The following is a 24,637-nucleotide window of genomic DNA, read 5'->3' as shown; positions in this document are numbered from 1 at the left end:
CTTTATAAGCACCATGTCATGAACTGGCAATCTAGAAAGAGGACACGAGAATGCCTTAGTCAGTAACAAACTGCAAGCTGATGATGTGAAGTTACAGCTACGTGGAGCATGGGAAGAAGACCACACTTAGAAAGGTTCACTTGAAAATCCCAGGACAATGCACGAAACAGGAATCTGGCATTGATTTGTTCACACTTTCTATGGTCAGAGCCCAGAGCCCGTGCGTGTAAACATCAAAAGAAACATTTTATCACCTTGACAGTTTGCTAAAACTTGACCTAGAAAGCATAAACACTACCATCTTGTGTTCTTGACCAGTGCTTGGCCACAGGCGGAAAAGATCGATTGCTTTAAAGTTTAAACAATGCTTAAAGCCTATATTCAACATTGTGCAAGTCACAGCAATGCCTTTTAATGTGTGCATTTCTCTTATCTTATTTACCTAATGAAATTGTGAAAAAGTACATTTTCCGCAAAATTGTTTTAATTTGGTCCTCTATTAAAAGACAATTGCCAAAGTGTTTTACATAAATTTAATTCACAAGCATGTACACAAGGGAACTGCTGAAAAGAACATTGCTTCCTGGTTTATGAATAAAAAGTTTATCTTCTACTTACACTAAAACATACAAAAAATAATCTACAAAAATCGTTTACAATTGATTTTAGCTAAAGAAAAAGTTTTCTTCAGAAACAAAAATGATTGTGTGGTGGCAGTATTTTAGCCATCAAAAAAGGAATGTAAGTCACCAATAAATATAATGTGCTTTCTCCATATAGACATATTTACACTTGAGTCTTTGGCTTATGTTATTTTCTAAAAAGAACTTTAAGTGATCCAGCCATCATTGCACATTAAAAGAAAATAAGCCAGTTATATATATTTATATATTTATATAGGGATCTGCTACACTTGCAACATATAAAAATGAAATTTTCTATGAATTTGCACAGCTCTTTTTCTTCTTCCTTTAAAGATTCAACAGCTTTTATTTTAAAAAGGGAAGAAAATGCCACATAGAAAATATATTAATTCATGCAACATGTGGTGACTGCTCTACTGAAGCCAGGAGAGAAAAGGCTGCATATTCACTGTACAAACACTGATAAGTTCTCACTTGAATCGGGTTCGTATTAAATAGATTTCATGTGGCACGAAATGCTGATGCGTTAATACAGTAAAAGAAACTAATCAAGTTCTTTTTATTAAGGTACACAACTTCATAAGAAAAATACTTTTACCTCTCAAATGTAAAAGCCTCCCACCCCCCACTTCAAAAATCTTTCTGCACAGGTGTAAAAGGTACAGCTGCTGTTGGCTCAACAGGTGAGTGGGTTTCCATTGAGATGCCTGTAAAACATGCCATCAACTAAGATGACTCCAGGTACTCCAAAGCAACGTCATAGCAGAACCGGTACTGCTCCTGGAAAACGTCACAACAAAAGGTTGAGAAGTTCAGGAAAGTCTCGTGGTGAATAATTTCTACCAAGTGAACACTCAATACTCAAGCTAGGTTATTCGAGAAGCACAAGCTAGTTTTTCTGTACAGGATGAACATCTGAGCATAAATATTTTACACTAATGACCCCTGTTTAAGAAAAACAAACAATGATAAAAGACATTTTATCTCTGTCCTGTATTTTCTGTTAATTTTTAAAAATGTCCAGAATTTGTATCTGGTTATAATAGTACAACCTCATCATTACAGGAAAATTTTCCAGCATAGAAAAATATAAAGAATAAGGAGAAGAGCTATAATTCTATCATCAGATGCAATTGTTGTTAAAATATCACTTTAGTTTACTTCAGCCTTTTTAAAATACATGGTTGAAATAATAATTATCTCAGAATAAACCTAATTACATATTTCACAGTATAACTTTATATTTTACTTTCTTTTGTGTAACATTATGTGTCTTTTTCCATGTTACTTAACATTTCTTTTAATATTACATAAAAGTCTACCCTATGGATTGCTTAAGTTGTTTTCCACTATGATGAAGATACAGCCAAATACTTTCTCCACAGTTCTGATTATTTCCTTAGGAGTAAAAAAAAAAGGGAAGGAAAAGAAAGCCAATCATTTTACACTGCCTTTTGCAATTTCAAGTTTTTAACTTCTGTCACACTTCATGGTCCACCAGAGCGCTACTTAAGCAAATTTTATAAGAATGGTTAGTGGTTCTTAAATTTTCCAAGCCTACCTATACCTAAAAATTTATCTTTGCCACCATACTTTAAGTAAGACAACTTGGTTGGAATAAAATTTTGTGTTAAAACTGTTTTCTTTGGCAATAGAGGGATTTGAACTAGAGCCTCATACTTGGCCAAGCAGGCACTCTACCACTTAAGCCACTCTACAAGCTCCTTCCCCCCAGTTTTTAGCGTGTTGGATATCCTCAAGGTATGTGGGAAACCCTCAGGACCCCCAAAGCCTCTCGGAAAGGAGTGGAGTCACTGTCGCTTTTGTGCAACAGCCCTAAACGAGACTGCAGCTGTCCAAGAGGTCAGCTGCTGAACAACCCTGTTCTCTCTCTGTGTGGGACCGGGAAGACCCAGTCCCAAGATCATGATGTTCGGCACTTGGGCTCGTAGCCATAGTAACGTGACAGCCAATCCTAGTACAGAGGTCAAGGGAAACCTGGGCACTGCCACGTACTCCTTCCTGCTTGTCTGCACTGCTTAAATACGCTCCTCAGAAAACGAACTGCGCCACTGCTGTCCGGCACAACCCCGAGTTCCTATCCTTTTTTGCTACTCGAGCCCCCAGGGTCAGAGTCGGAGCCCCGCTGCAGCTGGGTCTCTTGAACTGTTTGCCTGGGCTGGCCTTGAACTGCAATCCTCCTGATATCTGCTTCCTGAGTAGCTAGGATCATAGGCCTGAGCCACTGGAGACTGGACAAAACTGTATTTTCTTTAAGTTCATTATGGACTTGTTCTATTAGAAAGAATTTAGAAAAATTCACAAACTACACTTATGATTTATAATACGTAACTTCTCAATTCAGTTGAAGTGGGTAAAATTCAGGCTGAATTAGAGAACAATCTAAAATGCATATTATTTCTAAGGAGAACTTCCAGGTATCTCTAGCAATAAATTTGGGTAATAGAAGTTTCCCCAAGAGGTAGGCATCATTGTTAGTCTAATTTCCAAAGTAAATATGATTAAAATTAGCTTACCACTGTGGCACATCCACCCAAAGAACCAAAACATAGGTGAAAACAGTTATGTCTCTTTAAACAGTCTCTCAGTTTTGTTGTCACTCTGATTTCCTTACCAATTCAACTCAGCTCAACCACAACCACACAGCACACTGAACTAATTATTAACCTTGATTCAACAGGGGGTTTAGTCAGGATTCATGGGACATGAATGTAACAGGAAATAGTAACTCAATGGAACTCAATGGAAGGTTCTAGAATGGCAGAGGTCAATTATGGATTTTAAATTTAAAGAAAAAAGTGGGATATTAAAGTCAAACTTGGAGGCAAAAGTTGAATTCTGAAGTCAGGAGTGATTTCCCAGATGATTGTAACAATACTTGGTCTGAGTGATGAAGGCAGAGCTTGCATTTTACAGTTTACAAATCTTCAAACCAGAAAGAGTTTAAAGACAGGACTAGTACCCATCCATTTTGTAGAAAGATCTGAAAGTTCTAGCAAAAAATCCCTGAAACCACTCTCTTTCTTCACCTCAATTACTAGTACCCCAGACAAAACCAACATCATCTTGTCCCAGGAGGAGTGAGGCAGGTGAGAAGGGACTTGATAAAGGGCAGAAGCCCTCAGCCACTTGTAAAAGTGAAACAGCATAAACCTACATCTTCAGATTTTGTCTCAGGAAGCAGAGCGCCTCACATGTGAACAACCCAGGAGCAGGAAGTGGTGAAAATACATGAAAGGTTTATTGAATCGCTCACTTTAGTTATCTGATCATCTTGATAAAGGTAAGGCAAGCCAACAATGATGCCTTGGTTTTTCTGGTTTGCTTTTCTGTGAGTGTAAAGAACAGCCCGACCTATCCTGTACATGTGCGTAACCCACAGGCACCTCTCTTTAGAAGATGCATTAGAGAGGTAGTAGCTTTCTTTCTTACTCTGCATTCAGCCTCACCCAGATGAAACTTTGTTCACATATACCTATCAGCTCTTATTTTGTAAACTGCATTTTATGAAACCAGGCGAACTCATGTGACATTATATGAACTGTACTCCACAGCTGGTAAACAGAAAACTGTCAACAATGACAGTTAGCAATTTATAATTTAATCAGAAAATCAAGAATTGCAAATAACAACTAAAATCAATTTAAGTTGCCCTTTAAAAATTCTGAGTGTTGGGGGTGAGGGTGTATCTCTGTGGTACAGAGCTTGCCTAGCATGCATGAGGCCCTGCACTACAAAAAACAAGCAAGCAAACAGATGGAACTAAACAACATCCCCCAAATCACTGGGTATCTAAAATACTAAGGAAACCTATGAGCATGGCCTCAGATAAATGTTTTTACTAGTTAACTCAGTATGCTTTCAGAAATAAAAAATGCGATTACAGCCTAGAGAGCAGGACATTTTTTTTCTTATAGAGCCATTTACCAAAGTTCATTACAGCAAATATTGACTATAACAGGAAAAAAAAATCCTATATATTTCCTATATAAAACGAAAATAGTTTTCTTCATTACTGTGCAATATATGCTGAGGTTATGTGGGTAGAGGGAGCTGTTCACAGACTAACAATCAGGCAGAGAAGTCCCCACAAAAACTCCTTTTCTCTTCTGACTCCCCACATGTATATGTACTTAAATTAATAAGAAGGTATATGACTAGCCAATCTCTAAGATCCCTTCCTAGTTTAAGATCTGGTGACTTACCGGGGCTTCCACCATGTTTGGCTTGCTGTTCCTCAATGTCTTTACTGCATGAAAAACATCAACAACATTTTGTCGTTTCACCATTTCAACAACAATGCCTATAGCACAGAACATGCCACTTCGGCCGCCACCATTTCTGAAGGCAGAAAAAGCAAGGGGATTTTAGCAGCTTTGGAGGGATTACACATCATACCATCATGTATGTTTAAGCAAAGAAAACATTAGCTTTAAATTTTTCCCCCATTTTTGTATTAATCTTGCTTTATGTATGTGTCTAGAGAAGAGGAAACCTGAGGATGTTGTAGGCATAGATTGCTGCAACCAAGATACCTTGAGATTCCAAGTATTTAAAAATGGTATAAATCAGAATAGTTGTTCAGAGTAGTGCTAAAAAGAGTTTAAATCATATAACAACCATATATCTATATTTAGAAAATATAAAAATTAAAGTTAGCAGTTTAGTTGATCATAAGACAGGAGTTCCATTTTAAAGTAATATCTGTGTGAGGTCAGTCATCATGCAAGTCAGGAACCGCTACCCATCCCAAACTCCTGCTTTTTCGGTAGTGTGGGGTTTGAACTCAGGCCTTCATGCTTGAAAGGCGGGCACTTTACTGATTCAGCCATGCCTCAAGGTCTTTTTTGCTCTGGTTATTTTTGGAGATAGGGTCTCGCTTTTTGCACAGGCCATCCTGGACAGTGTTTCTCCTGTTTTATGATTCTCACCATCACTAGGATGACAGGCACTTGCCACTACATCCAATTTTTTGGATGAGATGGAGTCTTGCAAAGTTGCTGCCTGGACTGACCTGGTACTACAATCCTCCCAATCTCTGCATTTTGAGTAGCTCTACAGGGCTATGCCACTGGCTCTTGGCTCAAGTCAGGAACTTTTTTTTATGGTACTGGAGCTTGAACTCAGGGCACTCTACCACTTGAACCACACCATCAGCCCTTTTTTGTGTTGGATATTTTTGAGATAGGCTCTCACAACCTATTTGCCTGGGTCGGTTTTAAATCAAGATCTTCCTGATCTTTGCCTCAGGAGTAGCTAGGATTACAGGTGTGAGCCATGAGGATCCAGCAAGTCAGAAACTTTTTAGCATAAAAAATACAAAGGTGGCATGGCTGCTCTACTTACAAGCAGTGAATGATTGTCCGGCCTTCCCCTTCCTCGCATTCTTCCTGCCATTTTTCCACCTGTAGTATCAGTTTCAAAAATGACCGTTTGGAGCCAGGCACTTCTCGATGAGAAGCCCACCCTAGATACTGAAACTGTTGTACCATCAGATAACCTTCCTGTGGCTGTAGAGGGGAAAGTATTTTTATGTGAATATGTTGGGAGTAGAATTTTTGCTAAAAATGTAAAAAGTGTACAAACTTTATAATACAAATGAAATTTACATTGGCTTGAGTCTAGTTGATGAGAGTCTTAACTATATGCATGCTCTTATAGAAACACTCTAAGTTACAGCAGCAAGAAGCATAGGAATTTTCCTTTGTATCTGTTTTCTCTCACACCCCAAATCCAGTTATTGAGTTCCATGATTATACTTCCTAAATAACTTTCATATTCACCTCTATCTTTTTATTGCAACTGCCAATCACAAGTTATAATTACCTCCTAGTTGATCTCCCTGAATAATCTTCGATCTCCCTCCAATCCATTCTTACTATAAGCATCAAGATTAAAGTGCAAAGATGATCTTGTCATCCCCTGCTTTAATGACTTCCAAACGATGTTAGAACAAAATTAAAATCTCTGTGATGACTTAAAAATCCTTACATAATCTGGGACCACCTCCTTCACCAAAGTTCTTTTTATTCTAACACAGTGTTCTGGTTCTAGACATACTGGTCTTCCTTTAATCCATGTATCAAGTCACATCTTGCTTCAAGGACTTGGAGAGGCTGTCCCCTTTGCCTTGAAAACTTATTTCTTGATTGTCCTTCTCAATCCCAAGTAGAGTAATCAACTTGACCCAGCTAGCTGCCTGGGGACTTTCCTGTTTTAGCACTGAAACTCATGTGTCCTGGGAAAACTCTCTGTCTTGGGCAAACAAGACAGTTGGTTACTCACAGCAAATAGCACCTACTGTTTCTTCAAATTTTGGGTTAAAATTCACTGTCTTAGAGACCTCTTCTCTGATTACCCAGCTATGTTTCATTGTCCAGTTCTAAATAAACTCTATTCTGTGCTTTTCCTTGGCCACACATATATCATTTTAGTAAATAAATGACTATAGAATTAGCTCTTTAATGCTCATCTTCCCTGATAAAATATACATTCCTTAAGGATAAAGAAATCTCTCTCTCCCCTGAAACTCTGTAATACTTTCTAAATACTAGTACTGCTGAGAGAAGTCAAAATCTTAAACCCTCAATACAAAACATAAGTAAGACTATGAAATACACTGAGTAAGCCATAGTGTGAGGTGTCAGATCTTAAGTTCCACATGGCGAGTACGCATACATATGTTATTAGGACATAGGCTCCACCTATTACAATACCCAACTTTGTGCATACTAAATACTTGATGAAATACAATCATCTTAAACAATGAGACTGGGAAAGAAAAAATACTATGCACTAATAAGTACCAGAACATCAGCTATGGAGGAAGATGAACAAATAAATATACGTGCTGAAAAAAAGTAACAGATTTCAGGTCTTATTCCCAGAATATTTTTCATATAAACAGCTCAAGTCACAGATGAGTTTTACTTTCTTAGTTCAGCAGCTATGGTTGCTCAGCTAAAATATTACCAGAACCATAATGTAACAGATGTGCAGATATAATGAGATTCCATTTAAATTAACATCTAAGATATGCATGAATATTATGACATGATTGAACTTATCCTTTTTTTCTCCACTGAAATAAGCGATAGAATTAGATATGATTTTATCCCATGCTCATAGTTATATACATATAGACTAAGTAACAAGACACACACAAAGTCGTTTTGATATGAAAAACACTGAAACATGACATTCCCAATCACACACTTAACATAATATACACACATAAAGGTGGTGCTTTAAAACACAGATCAATTCCTTTACAAAGCACAGTTCTATGGATGTTACTGAACTACCGTTTTCACATTCTGCTTGCTATCTGGTTACATAAGCTAGACAGTTTTTATTAGTACTTTCTTTTTTGCTTTTTTGGGAGAACTCAAACTTGCTGTTTAGTGCAAAGCATGTGAATAGTCAGAGAAAGAAAGTCTCCCGAGGGACATGGTTGCTACTCAGCTGCAGGGAAAAGGATCGGTGGCAGCAGCGGCAGCGGCAGCGGCAGCACTGGTTCTCCCTTTAGATCAGGCAAAGCCAAAAGCCTGGGATGTTTAGAAAGAGAATTGTGGGTAGGAGGAGAATCGAAGATGGCTGTGATTTACCTTCTCCTTCAGGCCTACATTTCTCTCTGGTACACAGGTGTTGGAATAATGGCATGGAAGTCTCTCCTATAAGGATTGATCTGACATATCCTTTCCTCCTGAGGTAAAGCCTCTCTGTCTTCATCATCATTATTATTATATTCTTATTTTTCAATTGCATGCCTTCTTCTGGTCCTATGTCTGTACTCCTAAAATAACTAGCTATCCTTCACTTAAGTCCACACACGCTCAGGAACTAGGCCCAGACTATCAAACCTGACTAAACTACTGCATCTGAATCTTGATTTCCAGATGGAATGTACCAGCCTACTAGTAAGTGGCCAGAAAATCTAGCTTTGGGCATTTCTATTTTCTGTATCTGGAATGTATTTTTGTGCTTGTATTAAGGAATAAGGTGTCACTAGCTCTGGCTGTGGATTATGTGGTGTTCATTAATGCTCTCCTTGATGCCTGAAAGGAATGTCTACTTGCTCTGAACCAGCTCAGTTACGATGACCCCACAAAGACTTACTCTGGTTAGATTACATATCCTAAAAATCCGGTTGATCACATCACAATCCATTGAACAAGACATACATTCCACTTGGATAGGGCCATATCGCAGCATTCCTTCTTCTGGCCAGTACTGAGGGCACCCCTAGATGATGAATATTTTTAAAGAAAAAGAAACGAGTGTTATTTTTTTCTAATTAGGATCCTATAAAGCAGAAATTAACATTTTATTGTTGTTCTATTAAGTTATATACAAATACACAAAAGCATCCCATGCTCATTGACCTGGGACAAGTCGACTTCATTTAACATCACAATGGAGGTACAGCCATAATCATACACTAGTCTCCAGAAGTCTTTCACAGTATTTGGCAGAGGGTATTGTGTGACGATGAAAGCTGCCGGTTGCCTGTAGCTCTGTGAAGAAACATAGTAGATGGAAAAATATAAGAATATCAAATGCACAATCAGCTGTTCAAACATTTAGTACACTTTAATGCTGGACCAGTAAGAGGTAGTAACTTCACACAGAGATGGAACCAGCATTGTAGAAGCCATGGCAGCCACTGGAATATACTAGAACTAGTAATAAGTCAATATGGTGGGAAGACTTTGATGCTTCCAAAGCAATGCAAGTCAAGAATTGAATTACTGCTTCATTGAGAGAAATAAATATGGTAGGAAAATGAAAGAAGAAATGCATAAATTTCTTGAGCTTAAGAACCTCCAATTTCCCAAACTTATTGAGTCTCTGAAAAGCTAAAGGCAAAGGAAGCAAAAAAAGCCTTGGTCTGTGTAATAATCATTTCTCTCTGTGTGTGTATGCATATGTGTATGTGAGTAAAACAATTTGATTTTCTTCTCCAAATGTAAAGACCCCCCCCAATTCCTCAAACTCTTGGGCTATTTTATTGTATATGTCTTATCAGCCTATCCAGTAATAGGCAAGTTCTCTCCATGATGTCCAGGACACTGCTGACGTAATATCAGTGGTAAGAGTGATACTTTCAATCATCAACAATTTTCAAGTGCCAAAAAGTCAACACCAACACTTCTTGGAACCACACATGGGTGAGACAGGACCTTGTTTTCCGAGTACCCCTTGATTAGGAGCTGATACTTTTGTCTTTTTCCAGAGGAGGGGTAGTAAAGGCAGTGCTTATATAGTCAGAGCAATCTGTCATTCTGCATTTAGTGTAGACTCAAGACCTACACTAAAATTAAGACAAATGTTTACATGTAATGATTTAAACCCATGGCAAGACTGGTGCAGCAAGCATTTTACCACTTGAGCTATACCTCTAGCCCTTTTTTGCTTCAGTTATTTTTCAGATAGGGTCTCATGCTTTTTGCTGGGCTGTGATCCTACTGCCTGTGCTTACAAAGTAGAAGGAACATGTTCAGATTGAGTTTTGCTAAGTTTTTTTTTGCCCAGTCTGACCTCGAGTGGCCTTACTCTTATCTCTGCCTCCCAAGGAGCTGGGGTTAAGGTGTAAGCCACTGTGCCCCCGAGAGGTTTTCATTAGAGCTTGCATTTAGATTATTCTGCTGTGTAGCACACAAAAGAGTATAGTACCTGGATAAGATCAGTCAAAATTAAAATGTAGGCTTTTCTATATTTCTACTCCATACGAGATTCATAACTTACAGAAAACAGCTTTAGAAAATACCCTAGGAGGCTAGGTATGGTGCAGATCACAGTTTGAGGTCAGACTGGCCAAAAAGTTATGAAGATCCCATCTTAGCAAATCGGTAGGTATGGTGGAACACTCCTATAATCCCACAAGAGGCGTAGGTAGAAGTATCACAGACTTGAGGCTGGCCTGGGCAAAAAGCAAGACCCTATCCAAACAAAAGAAAAATCCAAACTAAAAAGAGTAGAGGGCAGGGGTGGAACTAAAGTGGTGGAGTGTGGGCCTGGCAAGCCCAAGGCACTGAGTGCAAAACCTAGGAGTGAAGAAAAGAAACAAAAAAGAAAAGATAAGAAGGAAGAAAAAACACAGAAGCAACAACGTAGAAATCTTCACTATAATCAGCAATGAATCTTGGTTTCTAATTTTTCCTGCTATCATTTCATAAGTGAAAATGAGAAAGCTAAAAAGGAAGACGACAAACTGTTTGAAGGGTTCCAAACCTTGATAGCCTTCTTGCTTCTTTCCAGAGAAGCCAAACTAAGATGGCTAGAGACTTAGTTTAAAGTGCTGTTTTCCACGGCATTCTGTTTGTAGGTACTAGCACCCCAACCATGTGACAGACTGGAATGGGGCAGGATAGTTTTTCATGATGGTGGATATATTAACACGCTAATGTATACTGCTTCCTAGTTACTTACAAATAGTCTGTATTCACTAACAGCAAATGAAACAAGTTACCTATAAATTATGGGAACCGTACACATCGCAGATAAAAATTTCCCAAAGTAGCACAACTTTGTAAGCATGTAGAGTTCTGTGATTTTTAAAATTTCAGTCCTAATGATACTCAAAATAGTAGGGCATAACTTTGTTTTCTGTAAGTAATTATGATGAAAAATATAACTCGTGGTATCTCCTGTATGAAGATAATAATTGAAAATTAAGCTCAAAATTTACAATAAAGCTATAAAAATTATAATTACTCTGCAGGTGAAATCTAAAACACTTTCCCCTTGAATTTGTATTTCAGTGAGAGTTTTCAATTTTCTTTCTAGCCCACTTTAATTTCCTAGAAAAGTAGCCAGTGTTCAGCTGCATTATGTAGATTTTCATGGTACTTTACACCAACAAAGAGAGCAGTCTCTTACATCCATAAGAGCAGCATTGATGTAGTTGCTGCTCTCCCCATCAATTGTAATTAAAAAAGGCAGACATCTGTCAGGTGGCAGCATGTCCATGAAACGGTTCTTGTCATGGTTCCTTGGCAGGCATGCTATACTGCAGTCTTCAGCTTGTAGTCGAGGGGTGACTGAATTCAGAGTCTAAAAAGAAGAGGGAATCCAGGTTAAAAAACAGTGACCCATTTAATAGCATAACACAGACCCATCAAAGATTTAGGAGGCCAAGTAGAAAATGAAGGATTTGTGCAAGGCAATGGCAGTTGCCACTGTAATAGGGCAGAGAAGACTTTTGAAGCTAACGAAGCCTGAGAAGTACCAAAGACACAACACACACACATTACCCAATGCGCCTCTTCCTAAAAGGAATACAGAAGCTAAACACCACATCTCCCTGAGAAATACACTATTCAACTAAAGAAAATACAGTCAGCATGGTTGTTTTGTGGCACTATCATTTGCAATCACATTTTGGCACACCACGTTTGAAGATGTACTGTGGAGTGCTGGGTAGAACATTAGTCCAAGAATCAAAGGATTGGTTTTCTAAAACTACCCTGGCTCCATTTCCATCCATCTTCAGGGATGCTGTAAGGGCAGTGAAAATCTTTGGGGCTAGTTAGAGACAATGTGTAGTACAAACTTCAGCTATTAATGTTAATGTGCTCATTTCCTCACATTGGGAATGACACAGAAGGTCAAAATCCATAAGGTTACATAGAAAAAGAGGTTATAAGCACACACAAATCATCACCAAATTTGACTTTTATAATACCTTTTTCTCATACTTTTCCATGAGTATAAACTCATTTGCTCTTCAGGACATAACAGATAAGAGTTGATTAATACAAAAGTGATTCCATAATATGTGTAATGAAAGAGAAAGGTATTATATTATACTTGAAGTGGGGTCAAGGGTTGTAAATTTGACTTGTAAGACCTTTCTTAGAAGAATTATTAATGCCCAGAACAAATTCTATTAAGTCATAAAAGAGGCCTTAGAAATAGTCTATACCTGAAATTCATCTTTGAGATGTGAAGAGTTAGTCTGGGAGTCTATTCTAATCATATCAAAATATGCAGCTTTAAATTCACAGACAGGTATGGCAGTTTCTCCACATAAACAGGCTTCTAAAATGGCATCATGAATAAAAATGTACTGTTCCTATTAAAAGAAAGAAAAAAATTCATACTATTTTAATAAAACTTTTCTCGTGAAGGAAGAGGATACAGAGAATATACATGAAGATATCCAAATCTGCCTATATGAGCTAATGTTCATTACATATAAAAAGCATCCACTGTTTTGTTTGATAAATGTTGGAAGTTCAAAAAAAAAAAAGATGTTCATCACAATCAGTCTACCTCTGTCTGAACCATATTGATGCGGCGAGATCGTAAGGCTTTGACACAGTTGTAGATGTCAACCACGCCCTCTCTTTCAGCCATATCCAGCATGATGTCGATCACAATGTAACAGCCAGTTCGTCCAGCACCAGCACTGAAAAAATTCAATTTAAAGAATTGTGAGAAGCATGTTTGTCTTTGCAACCTTGAATATATTTCCATTTTTAGATAGGTGAAATCAAATTGATATAACAAAGTGCAAGATACATTTTTTTACATACTGTGTAAAAACTTATTAATTTACAAATAACTTCATGTGGAGTATTTGGTTTGGTATAAACTGAAGATTAGGACAAGAGTTCCAAATTATTTCCACACTGAAAATGATGTAGGTATGCCATATCTTCGTTTTATGCAAATGGAATGTACATAATTTTAAACTCATGGGATTGACCAAGAGGTGGATTCATGCTACAGAATTTAACTACACACTGAAATTCTTTCACACTCATCTAGTTATGTATTCTCTGGAAAAAATGTGAGAATGGTGGTTCGCTGTCTCAGAGAGGCCCATGTAAACATAAAGCAAAAGAATATTAATCCCAAAGTCTTCAAATGGAAAATCTGAGGATCTGCAATTCACAGGAAATGCCAATGGAGATAGGTAGGGAAAGAATGATGGTGATCAGAGGAGGAGCCCAGTAGGAGAAAAGGATATCTTAATCAAGACCCAAAGAGAAACTAAAAATAAATTGTTTGCTATAGAATACTATTTCCTGTAAGTCACAATGAAGCCCACTATCTCATATTTCATCAAAAAGCAGATTATAAACCCTTTGGAAATGTCTCTCCAATTTTATATGTCAAAATCAATGGAGCAAACAAGGTAAAAGTTTTGTTTAAATTCCACTTTGTAGTCAGCTTCTTCTTTTCTGTAAGTCCAGAGATGCCAGCGTGTGGAGGAAAATGATACTTTTGTTTCAAGAGTGTCTGAGAATCCTGGAGCACTTCTGAAGAAAGCAATTCACGAGAAAGTAAACTTCTACAATAAATCAAGGAATCTCTGAATTGAAAACCTACTTATCTAATTTTCTAGATGCTTACAGGGCTAATAACATTATTCTTTTTTATCCAGACTTCTCACTTCTCTTAGACTCTCTGTTCTTTTAGGAATTTAAGCAAAAGACATTGTGGCTACCTCTTTTTTCCCCCATCCTCCTCTTAATCACTATTCCTAGGATGTGAGGCAGGAAAGTAATTGAAAAGCACATCAGATTTCTTCAGGAAGATTGAAATGAAAATTTTTTTTGGTGGGGGGCGTGTATCTGATCCTTAAGGAATGCCTTACCTTTGTTTCATTCTCTGCTGTCTTTTTTCCTCTTTTTATACAGGTTACTTAAATTCTAAACAGGTTGGATTTTCAGAAAGAAAAAAATGCTTAAATACAACCTATTATGTAGTTTTGAGGGGATAGTATTTGTGAATGGTATGTGGCATTTGGACGAGCTTTTTATTTTTTTCTGGCCACATCTCAAAATCATGAAATTTGCTTTTAGTGTCTTGGAATGCTTGTTTTAAGAGAAGTTTTTAATCAGAAGCAGTCTGGATATAGTGTTCATTATATATATTTGCTGAATCTCACTGATGTAGTTTTCAAGGTCCTTTGCTAGACTGTGTTTTGAAAAAAGTTAAATAGCTGTTTTGCAGCATAAATTCTTGCAATTTAGGACATTTAGTAATTCTGGATGGCTCAAATTTAGCTTTAAAAGCTGGAGTTCTAGAGGGAATTTACTAGATTAGCAAGAAATCTCTACTTTAGCTTACCATTCCATACAATATGGGATTTACAGAGATGATAAAAAAAAATCCTCCAAAAAAACAGATGTTGCCATTAAAAGGCAGAGTTCCCAAACTTGTAATTGTGGAGAACTCTACACACATTAGGATGAATATATGTATTTCTTAATTTTCTGTTTTATATCCTACTTTAAAGCAAACTTTTCTTTTATTGGTGTTTTATATTAGCTGTAATACATACTGCAAACAAAAACTCTGAAAGCACATATTAGCTTCTGTGCTTAAGAACCTTGTCTTGACAGCTTTTGAAAAGCTGACTGCACATAGCCAATGCCATTTGGACTGCCACTTACCTGCAGTGCACAACAATGGGGCCAGCACTGGGAGGGTTGGATAACTTGACTCTCCGGATAAAGGAGAGAAGCCCTGTAGCATGGTATGGCACTCCATGGTCAGGCCAGCCGGTGAAATGGAACTGTTTAACCTCACGGATTTCACTGTATCCTCTCTGTGCAAAGAAGGAAAGAAGGGTTTTCAAAAGAAACAAAATAAAGCCATTCAGCACCATTAGGTGTACTAGACCTGACTGACAGTGATAACAATTAAAAATTTACCAGAAATCATATCTTTTCTGACAAAAAAAGAAAAAAAAAGGTGCAGGGCGGATACTGGCCTAACATGGCCTACCTAGGAACTTACCTTTATCATTCAACAACTGCCACCAAAGAAAGAAAATTAGACGTTTTGCTCAGTTCTACAAGTTTAGGTAAATTTTATTTACCTTGACAGCTTGATTCTTACTAGGAATGACAACACATAAAATTATTAGGGGAAAAGAAGGAAATGGGAAAGCCTAAATGCAGCCCTACTGACCCAAAGCACGGAGTTCTCAAGTGGTGTATAACAGCAACTTTCCAGTCCCTTACCTCACAAAGAGATTTTAATACCTTTCTTATCCATGTTGAAAATGGTTTTGAAGCATAGCATATAGGGATTTTCCAGGACACTGGTACTCTAGATTGGTTTGTGAAAATATATAGACAGCTAAACTGTTCTTCAGGTAAACTATTTTTCTTAGCTCAGCACACAAAGTATTATCCACAGGAACAAAAGTTAAAAAAAAAATGAAGTGAAGCATCCATTGTAGTGCATCTCTCCTATTGGGTTAATTGAAGAGAACTGTGCAGATGAACAGTTTAAAGCCTTCTCTTTCTTTCTTGTTATTGGATGAGAGTAAACGTGGGGTAGCACAGTTTTGATGTCATAAAGGAAATACATAAAATTTTATTTTGCAGAATTCACATTTGTAGAAAGGAAAAATCATTTTAATCCATGTAATTCTAACTTTACTGTGAGCTGCCTATGATGACACAATGTCACCTTTTCAATCAGAAAATGTAAAAACATTATAAATAAGTTAATAATGAAATAAAAAAAGACAAATTGAGAAAGACTATTTAGAGTGTAATCAATATCTAAGCCAATATTATCAAAACCTTGAAAACCAGCAATCACATCTTATCATCTTTTTCAGTTCCAGGTTCCAGTACAATAAGCTACACAAAGGAGGGCTCAACATACAATTATAACACCCACAAGACAAACATCAGCCTGAATTCACAGGAATGGGAAACTCACTTTCTTCTTTGCTACCTTTCAAGTTAACTTGAGGAAGGAAGCTCATAAATTACTTTAAGACTTGATTTTACACAATTATTTCACCTGTTACAAATTAGCCATTTACCAGAGTGGCTGTATGGAACTTGTTTCCTTTCTCCTTCTGCTACATGTACAAGACTTTCTTTCAAAAGTAATTTTCCCTTATCTGGTAGTGGATGTCCTTTTATCACTCTTTTGTTTGAAATTTTCTGAGTACTGACTAAATAGGTGTCCCCCCAACCAAAATAAATCACTGTCTTCAGTTGTAAATAGCAAGAAAAATGTTAAAAATACAACTCCAGCAATGTTCCCATTAGAACTGTAAAAAACCTGTCTAGCGATATTAATACCACACTCTTCCGTGTTCTGGGACACGGTGCGTGTCTGTTCATTCACAACTTATTTTTTGTTCTCTAATACTTTTGTGAGTAACTTCTGTGTACTGTGTATTACTCATCTGGAATCTCTATCTTGTTAAATACATTCAAGGATATTTTGGAGCTTATTTTTATGAAAGAATTTTTTATCATTTTTTGCTAGTAAAGAAAAGCTATGATTTATGAATATTTTTATTGAATTAGTTGTTTAAATCAATGTTTACTAGTTTCCTTTAAAATATTATTGCTAGTTTTCTGGACATAAAATATTTTAAAAAATTGTCTTTTCTGTTACAGTTTATTCTTTTTGCTGTTTTATTTAATTTGTTAAAAATCTAAGTGTTGAGTACTAGTGAGAATAAATCCACATCATTTTCCTAAAGATAACAGCAATAATAGCCCGTATATTAGTTGATTACAGAAAGCTAAGTGTTTAATTTTCCATTCCTTGGCATGAATACTACTAGTTATCATTAAATCATGTTTCCTAATTAAAATGTTACTTCAAATGATCATTTAAATAAAATTAAATATTTAAACACACATTAATCTATTAATAAAATAATACAGTATTGCTCCTTTAATGTACTGACACAATGCAATATCTTGCTAAATATCTCACCACAGTTGAAATATCCTTGCATAGAAAAAAATCATGGTATGTCATGGGATGTTTTCTTAATTCAATACTGGTTTCAAATGTTCTATATTTCAATATTTTTTGCAATTTTTTCATGTTTTTGAATGAAATTGGTTTGCAATGCATATGATTGTCAGAGAGAGAAAGAACTATTTTTATGTAGTTATGTTTTCATAATTATGTTAGCTTTTAAGTATATTTTGTTGATTTTAATGGTTTTCTGTGGTGAAAAGAGTTTGAATAAACATAGGCTATTCTTTAGAAAGATATGAACCGACTGGCGTTGTAACATATATATGCATGGAAATACCACATGGAAACTCCCTCTGTAGCTATCCTTATCTCAAACTAGCAAAAATTTCATGTTTTTCTTTTTCTTTTATCTTTTTTCTTCTACAAAACTGGAGAACAGGAAGGTAGAACAGGTCCTGCTGGGGGTTGGGGGAGGGTTGGCACTCATGGGAGGAGGGGAGGCAGTGGGGAAAGGGGTAGGAGGTTGAATATGATGCAAATAATGGATACACATGTATGTAAATGCAAAAATGATACTGCTGAAACTTCCAGGAATTGGGAGAGGGGGGACAAAGAACAGTGGGAGGAGAGGGGGTGAGTTCAATTATGATATATTTGATACATTGTAAGAACTTTCCTAAATGCCACAAGGTACCCCCAATCAGCACAATAAAGAAAAAAAATAAAAGGATAAGGAACCCTCAACTATAAAACCATTGTTCAATTTTAACAACCATTCTGTTAAATGATTTATTTAATATTAAATTTAACAATCACTGTTTCCTTTTACTATCTGTTCATATTTCTAATTGTTTTGACCAAAATTTTGAGAATTATAATTTGTTAGAATGCTTCTGAACTAAAATCTAGGCTGAAGTTCATACTCAGTATTTTTATAATACTTCTTTTAAAAGTAAATATAACTGTAGTTATAGCTTCTTATATTTTCTATGACAGTATATTTTATATAGTATTAGAAATTTTCATTGTACTTGTTTAGAATTGACAGTGATTTAGTTACTTCACTGATATTTTCAATGACTTGATTTTTAATTTATTTTTCCTTGTTTGTGTTCCCTTTCTATATTTAGTTTTCCTTTGCTCTATTGATGTTTTTCTGGTGTTCTAATTTTCTGAGTTTTAACAGGTTTTAAATTGGCTTTTAAGATGGAAATCACTTATGAACATAGCTTTTTCTACGAGAACAGTACATTTCCATATAAATTGTCAAACATTATGATATAATGTTACTTTTGAGAAAATTATTCAAGGATCACTCAGTGAAGGACTTGATCATTTTTCCAGGAGGTTAATTTGTAAGATCACTGGTCAGTGATTTGTGGCTGATTTCCATTGGATTTTGGAAACACAGCTTTATTTTAATGAATTCAGGTTTCCTTTATAACAAAGTTCACAAATGATTTCCTATTAGTTGTATAAATTTAAGGAGAGTGCATTCCATATCCATTCTATATATGATAAGGAGAGCTAGTAATTCACTAAATTTAGTGGTCGTGTTTTTGAAATCTCCTATATTATTGTTTATTTTATTTTACTTGATTTGTCTAAGAAAATTCCATTCATATATTAGAGTTCTGATAATATAATTATGTTGTTTTGTATAATACTACTTTGTATTTAATATTCACTCTAATTACTTTTTTTGTTGGCAGAAATATTTTCAAATATCACTGATAAGGATGGTGTTTCTAGATTATGTTTATAATAGTTTAACTATTTTTCTACTGTGAGATGTTTATGGTTATCTATAATTTTCAAAGCCTATATATAAATGAAATCATTGTATGTAAATAAATTCCTAAAAATATTCATGTAAGGTAAATTATTCAAACACCTTAATATTAAAAGTTCTAGGGATGCACTGCTTTATTGATTTATAAAGGACTTCAAGGAATTTAACTATGATCACCAACATACGAAAATATCTATTTTAATATATATAATCAATGATTATTATTTTTAAAAAAAAATTTCTTGCTCATTTTAAAGTATAAAATCGGTTAAACATTTTAAATAGGCATCAGTGGTTGCCTGTCTTCTGAGATTCTGGTGCTTTCACCTCTATTTGTACTAACACTATGAGTTGATAATATTGATAATCACAGGTCCTTTTGTGTGTGTGCCTTACTAATTTTTTGGTACAGTCAGTTAACACTTTTGTGTGTTCACATCTGTTAGGTGTTTCTGCAACAGTGTATCCTGCATCTCCTATATTACCATCCCTGCTCTAGTCTTTCCCCTTAAAAATAACAGTCAAATCATATTACCCTCAGCTTCGAAGCCCTCCAATGCTGTCTGACTCACTGTCAATCTAAACTAAAATCATCATCACAGCCAATAAGGCCCTACTTATCTGGCTCTGGGATTCTTCTGACTTCATTACATATTTCTTTTCCCTTCACTTATCCATCTCTGAACACTCTGGCCTCCTGGCCACTTCTCTTTGGGACAGGAATATGTAAGCCTTCAGGCACTGGAATGAGTCTTTTCTGTCAGAAACATTCTCTTTCTCTTCTTCTTCCCCCAGATTCTAACTCATGTTATTTTCTCAACAAGTCCTTCCCTGATCATCTTTTAAAATTGTAGAACATTTTCTCCCTTACCTGAATACTACTCCCGATTTCAATTCCCACCAGCTTTGTTCATTAGAACACTATTCACTCTGTATAACATATCTGCTATTGCCTGTCACCCTTTAATACATAAGGTTTAAAAAGTATGTCTACTACAGAGTAGGCTCTGAAATAAGTATTTGTGAATAGATTTCATCATCAAGACAAAACCTGACAGGAATTTTAAGAGAAAAAAAGTTTTAATGAACATATTCTTAATAGAGTTTTTAAATACTTACTCTTTCCAGAGTGAATGTCCTAACTACATATTCAGCAAGTGGTTCCATTTCTACACAGGTTACTTTGAAGTCACCATAAACTTCAGTATCATCAGGCCAATATTTATAGCATTTAACCTAAATGATAAAAAGAATACATTACAAGGTAGACTTAAATGTGTAATACATTTTAGCCAAGGTGATTTAATTCCAATAATAACTTTTTTTTTTAAGGTGGTGATACTGAGGTTTGCTTGCTAGGCAGGTACTTTACTGCTTGAGACATACTAATAACCTTTTTTGCTCTGGTTATTTTTGAGTTAGGGTCTCACTCTTTGCCCTGGCCGGCCTGGACCATGATATTCCTATTTTAGGCTTTCCTCCATAGGTGGAATGACAGACATGCCCCATGGTGCTCAGCTATTGGTTGAGATGTGATCTTGTAAAATTTTTGCCCAGTCTGGCCTTGAACTGTGATCCACCCAATCTCAGCCTCCCAAGTAGCTAAAATTACAGACATGAGCCATGGTGCCCAGCTGTAATTCCAAGTGATAACTCTTTAGGCCACAATTAAAACAGAGTTAAAAACATACCTATTAATGAGAAAATGTTATGTAATAGATTTGTACACTCATAAAACATATAAGCCTAATAATAGATGTAGTGCTTCTCAACTGTACTTACACTTATGACAACAATAATAACAACAAAAAAACCCCTCAAGACCTTTTTTCTCTTACCCGGCCAACTTCAACTAAATTTGTCACCATCACAATGCAGGCAGACTGCTCTTGCCAGACCATCCTCCAGAAATCATACACAGTTTCATGAACTGGGCCTATGAAGAAAGTGATGGTGCATTATATACTAACTAGGTATTTATCATGCATTAATTGTGCTACCAGAGACATTTTATAGGTTATAGGAAGTTTACATAAAATAAAAAGCATAGTAAAATAACTACAAGTAACAAAATGTCACTGAGATTACTTAAATTCAGTTCATAACTGAATTCACACTACAGGAAAAATCATAGACATATACAAGTTGTTTTCTTTTTTCTTCTATTTGCCTTTCATTCTTTCTAATTCGTAAGAAGATATCACTATCTTCTGGGAGCATTTACATATGTCACTAAGTCATTCTAATGTATCTTTAAGTATATTTGAAAAATAGAACTCTTCTGATACCCTCAATCAAACAACATATTATTAATTAAATTATCTATTATTATGAATAGCACATTATCAATTGATAATAAATTACCAATAAATTATTGTTAATAAATTACAAATCAAATAAATATCCATCCTTTATAAATAGTGCATGTTTACAAGTTAATGAAGAAGCATCCTTACATACAAGGACACATCCTAATATTATCGGATATGGCCACCTCCAAACTGCAAAAGTCTGTGTAGTGCTATACTTTCCTCAGTACCGTAAACTGGAATATTGTTCAGCATAACAGTTCAACTTTCTAGCTTTAAAGAGCATTCAGTCAAACTCAATTACTCACAAAATGGTAACAACACTTAAAAAATGACCTGTCAAGATAGCAAACACAGCTTTTTGTTTAGTTTCCTATGGATAAAAGATATGTAGATTTCTCTTTTGAAGGCCAGTAATCAGTTTGAAGAGACAAGCAAAGATATTTTTTGTAGGAGTACTTTTTTATATTTCTCAGTGCACCCCTGTAAAATTAACCTATATTCTTCTTCTTTTCCATGAGGAATAAGCTGCACTAAATTTCCTCTAGCTGTTTTGTCTCAGTCTTGACTTGTTAAGAAATTTCTGGAAGATAGTGTGATATAATGGTGTGGGATATTATGGCATTCCAGGCTGATAAAGTCTTCTACGAGACAGGCACCTTATACAAAAAGGGAGTTTCTTGCATGAAAGTAAGCAATTCCTCTTTCCAGCTGTGAGATACTGGACACCAAGGACCAAGTCACAAAAACTACCAGGAGTTTCAATTTTAATTAAAAAAAAAAAATCAAGTTTTAAGTTTTGCAGAGATAAAAAAAATTGTGCTACACAAAGGAGTATAGTGCAGTATTAGTTACAAGAGCTGATCTTTTTTTTTTTCAGTTTATTCAGGTAAAATGGAAAAAGAAAACATCCCGTATGGATAAATAAGCCAATTTTGTTTAATCTAAAAATCAAAGTTTTACCTTGAGTTGCAATGTAGTGGCTTGGTCTCTGGTAGCCCTAAAACAGGAGAACAAATTGGTTATTATTTTACAACAGTGTCAGAAATAAATGAATGAAGGCATAAAAAGATGAAGACAACCACCTGTTAAGATTAAATTACGGAAAAAGTCCAGAAGTGAGCAGTGAACACATAGTTCACTTCTCAAACCTATTGTCAGAAAGGTACACATAAGACAGAAATTGAATGTTTTCAAAGCTCTGATTAGAATATATATTGTATAATAGAATTTTATTCGCAATGGAATAACCTCATAGATTTTATTTAGTTTCACTAAAATGTTTATGCCTTCATGTTAATCTTTAGTCATTCATTCCTGGTCAAATTGTGTCTAAAAATACTAATTCTTAACTCATCATCCAAAAGTACAACACACTGCATTACAAATGAACAAGGACATATTAGAACTATAAAAAAAAAAAAAAACAGAACATTCCAATGTTAGAGCTGGACAATGCATGTGTGCCTCAAATCAAAGTCCCGCTAAGATTGTTTTCAAGATAATGTCCCTCTTCTATAACACGTTCAGGAATCCACATAACTATTTTGTGTGCACTGGCGATGTTAATTTACACACATTGTCATAGGTGCACATGTAAATAGGGAAAGAAGGATTTCTAAAAATGCACCTTATCCTGAAGAAAAAGTTTGGCATATTTTTTTCAGTGTGCCAAAATTTCATTTAAACATTTAATAATGTTTCAGTAAATTATTCCTGATTAGGGATGGGATATAAATTACAGTTAAATAGTTTGACTTGATACAAATTGTAAGTTGAAAAAATATTGCTGGTATGATAGAGTTAAGTTGTGAATTTGTTTTGTGTTTGCCAAAGGCTTTTAGTAAAAGTCCGTGGTAAGATATGCCCACATTGTGGTGTGGATAGCTAAGTGCATTTTTAATGCATGTCAACTGAGATCTACAACTAATCATTAATGTGTGCATTACACTGTTGCAAAGTTTGAAGATTTCTACTTCATAATATATCAACATATAAGAATGTTTCATTGAAACATGTTTTTCAAGCTTTTTAAGCACTTCACATCCTTTTTAACAAAATATTTACCAATTGCAGATGTCTTTCAAGTATAATAAACAAACAAGACAGGAAATTTTAAAAACTGTGTAATAATCGGGCAAAATACACTGGGGTCTCAGTAGAAAGATTGGATAAGAAGTCTGACAGTTCTTATTATCTGAAACTATACTATTACTTAGGAACTATTAAGTAGTATTATTAATAAGGCTGCAGTGTTTATGTCTTGGCAGAAAACCCAAGTTAAACTAAAAAGGTAAGAAAAATTATAATTTTGTTGGAGAAATGTTGTTTCTTTTATTCTAAAGAGTAGCTTAAGTTTTCCACAATGACATGTCACACAAATTTACCTACTGAATGAGAATAAGATAATGATCATAAATTTAACCAGTGTACTCATATATCATATCTAATACACTAATTTATCTAGATAATTGTAGTTATCAAAATAAATATGAACTTTGCAAGTGTGATGAAAATTGTTTCCTATTTATAGAAATTAGGAAAAGGTAGAATGCAATGTTTCCTATCTTTTATGAATAAAGGTTATACATATATACTGTGATACTGTACTTCTACATTTTGCCTTACACGCATACTTTGAATCAATTAAATTTAGCACCTCAAATTTAATTGTTAAAAAAAACTGAAGCTTAATGAGTGTTCCATATGTGCTAGGCATTGTGCAAAATGCTCAACAAGCATATTTCATTTAATTTTCATACAAATGATAGAGTTAGTACTATTATCAGTAGCTCCACTGTAAAGATGAGGAAAATGAGGCACAGAGAGAAGTAACACTCCCAAAATGGCCAGTGTGATTTTGAACCAGGTATCAGAGCCAAACAGCCTGTCTGCCTTACATGAATGTAATATATATTGCCTCCTTAGTAGTGTTTTATATTTCATTTGATAATTATTTTCCCTTAAATAAAGAATATCCATGTACACATAGGTATGTAACCATAATTTAACAGTGGAATAAATAATAAAAGCAACTTTTACTTGCATGATTCGATATATATGCATGTGATATGTGTATTTTACAAATGTAATTTAGTGATCATTTTGTCAGAATAATTTTATTGCTTTACCAGCCAATACATACCACAAAATAGTCTCCCTACTTA

The 24,637-nt window shown here is 35.3% G+C and overlaps 1 protein-coding gene across 13 annotated transcripts in view; it reads right to left on the bottom strand.

Moving 5' to 3' along the window:
• Positions 1–519: 519 nt before the first annotated feature.
• Ptprk (protein tyrosine phosphatase receptor type K) overlaps positions 520–24,637 on the bottom strand; it is a 504,921-nt gene continuing 480,803 nt past the window's right edge. For all 13 annotated transcript variants that reach the window (XM_074075007.1, XM_074075016.1, XM_074075073.1 and 10 more), the window contains 12 exons: positions 22,434–22,470; positions 21,000–21,097; positions 20,281–20,397; positions 15,074–15,228; positions 12,942–13,077; positions 12,592–12,741; positions 11,547–11,720; positions 9,050–9,181; positions 8,784–8,909; positions 6,012–6,175; positions 4,871–5,006; positions 520–1,424 (listed from right to left, as the gene is read on the bottom strand). In XM_074075007.1, coding sequence (XP_073931108.1) covers positions 1,371–1,424; positions 4,871–5,006; positions 6,012–6,175; positions 8,784–8,909; positions 9,050–9,181; positions 11,547–11,720; positions 12,592–12,741; positions 12,942–13,077; positions 15,074–15,228; positions 20,281–20,397; positions 21,000–21,097; positions 22,434–22,470 — 1,479 coding nt within the window. In that variant the 3' untranslated portion in view covers positions 520–1,370. The remainder of the gene's footprint in view (positions 1,425–4,870; positions 5,007–6,011; positions 6,176–8,783; positions 8,910–9,049; positions 9,182–11,546; positions 11,721–12,591; positions 12,742–12,941; positions 13,078–15,073; positions 15,229–20,280; positions 20,398–20,999; positions 21,098–22,433; positions 22,471–24,637) is intronic.

This window comes from Castor canadensis, chromosome 1 (genome assembly GCF_047511655.1).
Source record: "Castor canadensis chromosome 1, mCasCan1.hap1v2, whole genome shotgun sequence".
In the NCBI taxonomy this organism is placed as follows: Eukaryota; Metazoa; Chordata; class Mammalia; order Rodentia; family Castoridae; genus Castor; species Castor canadensis.
This window is presented reverse-complemented; position numbering and strand designations above follow the sequence as displayed.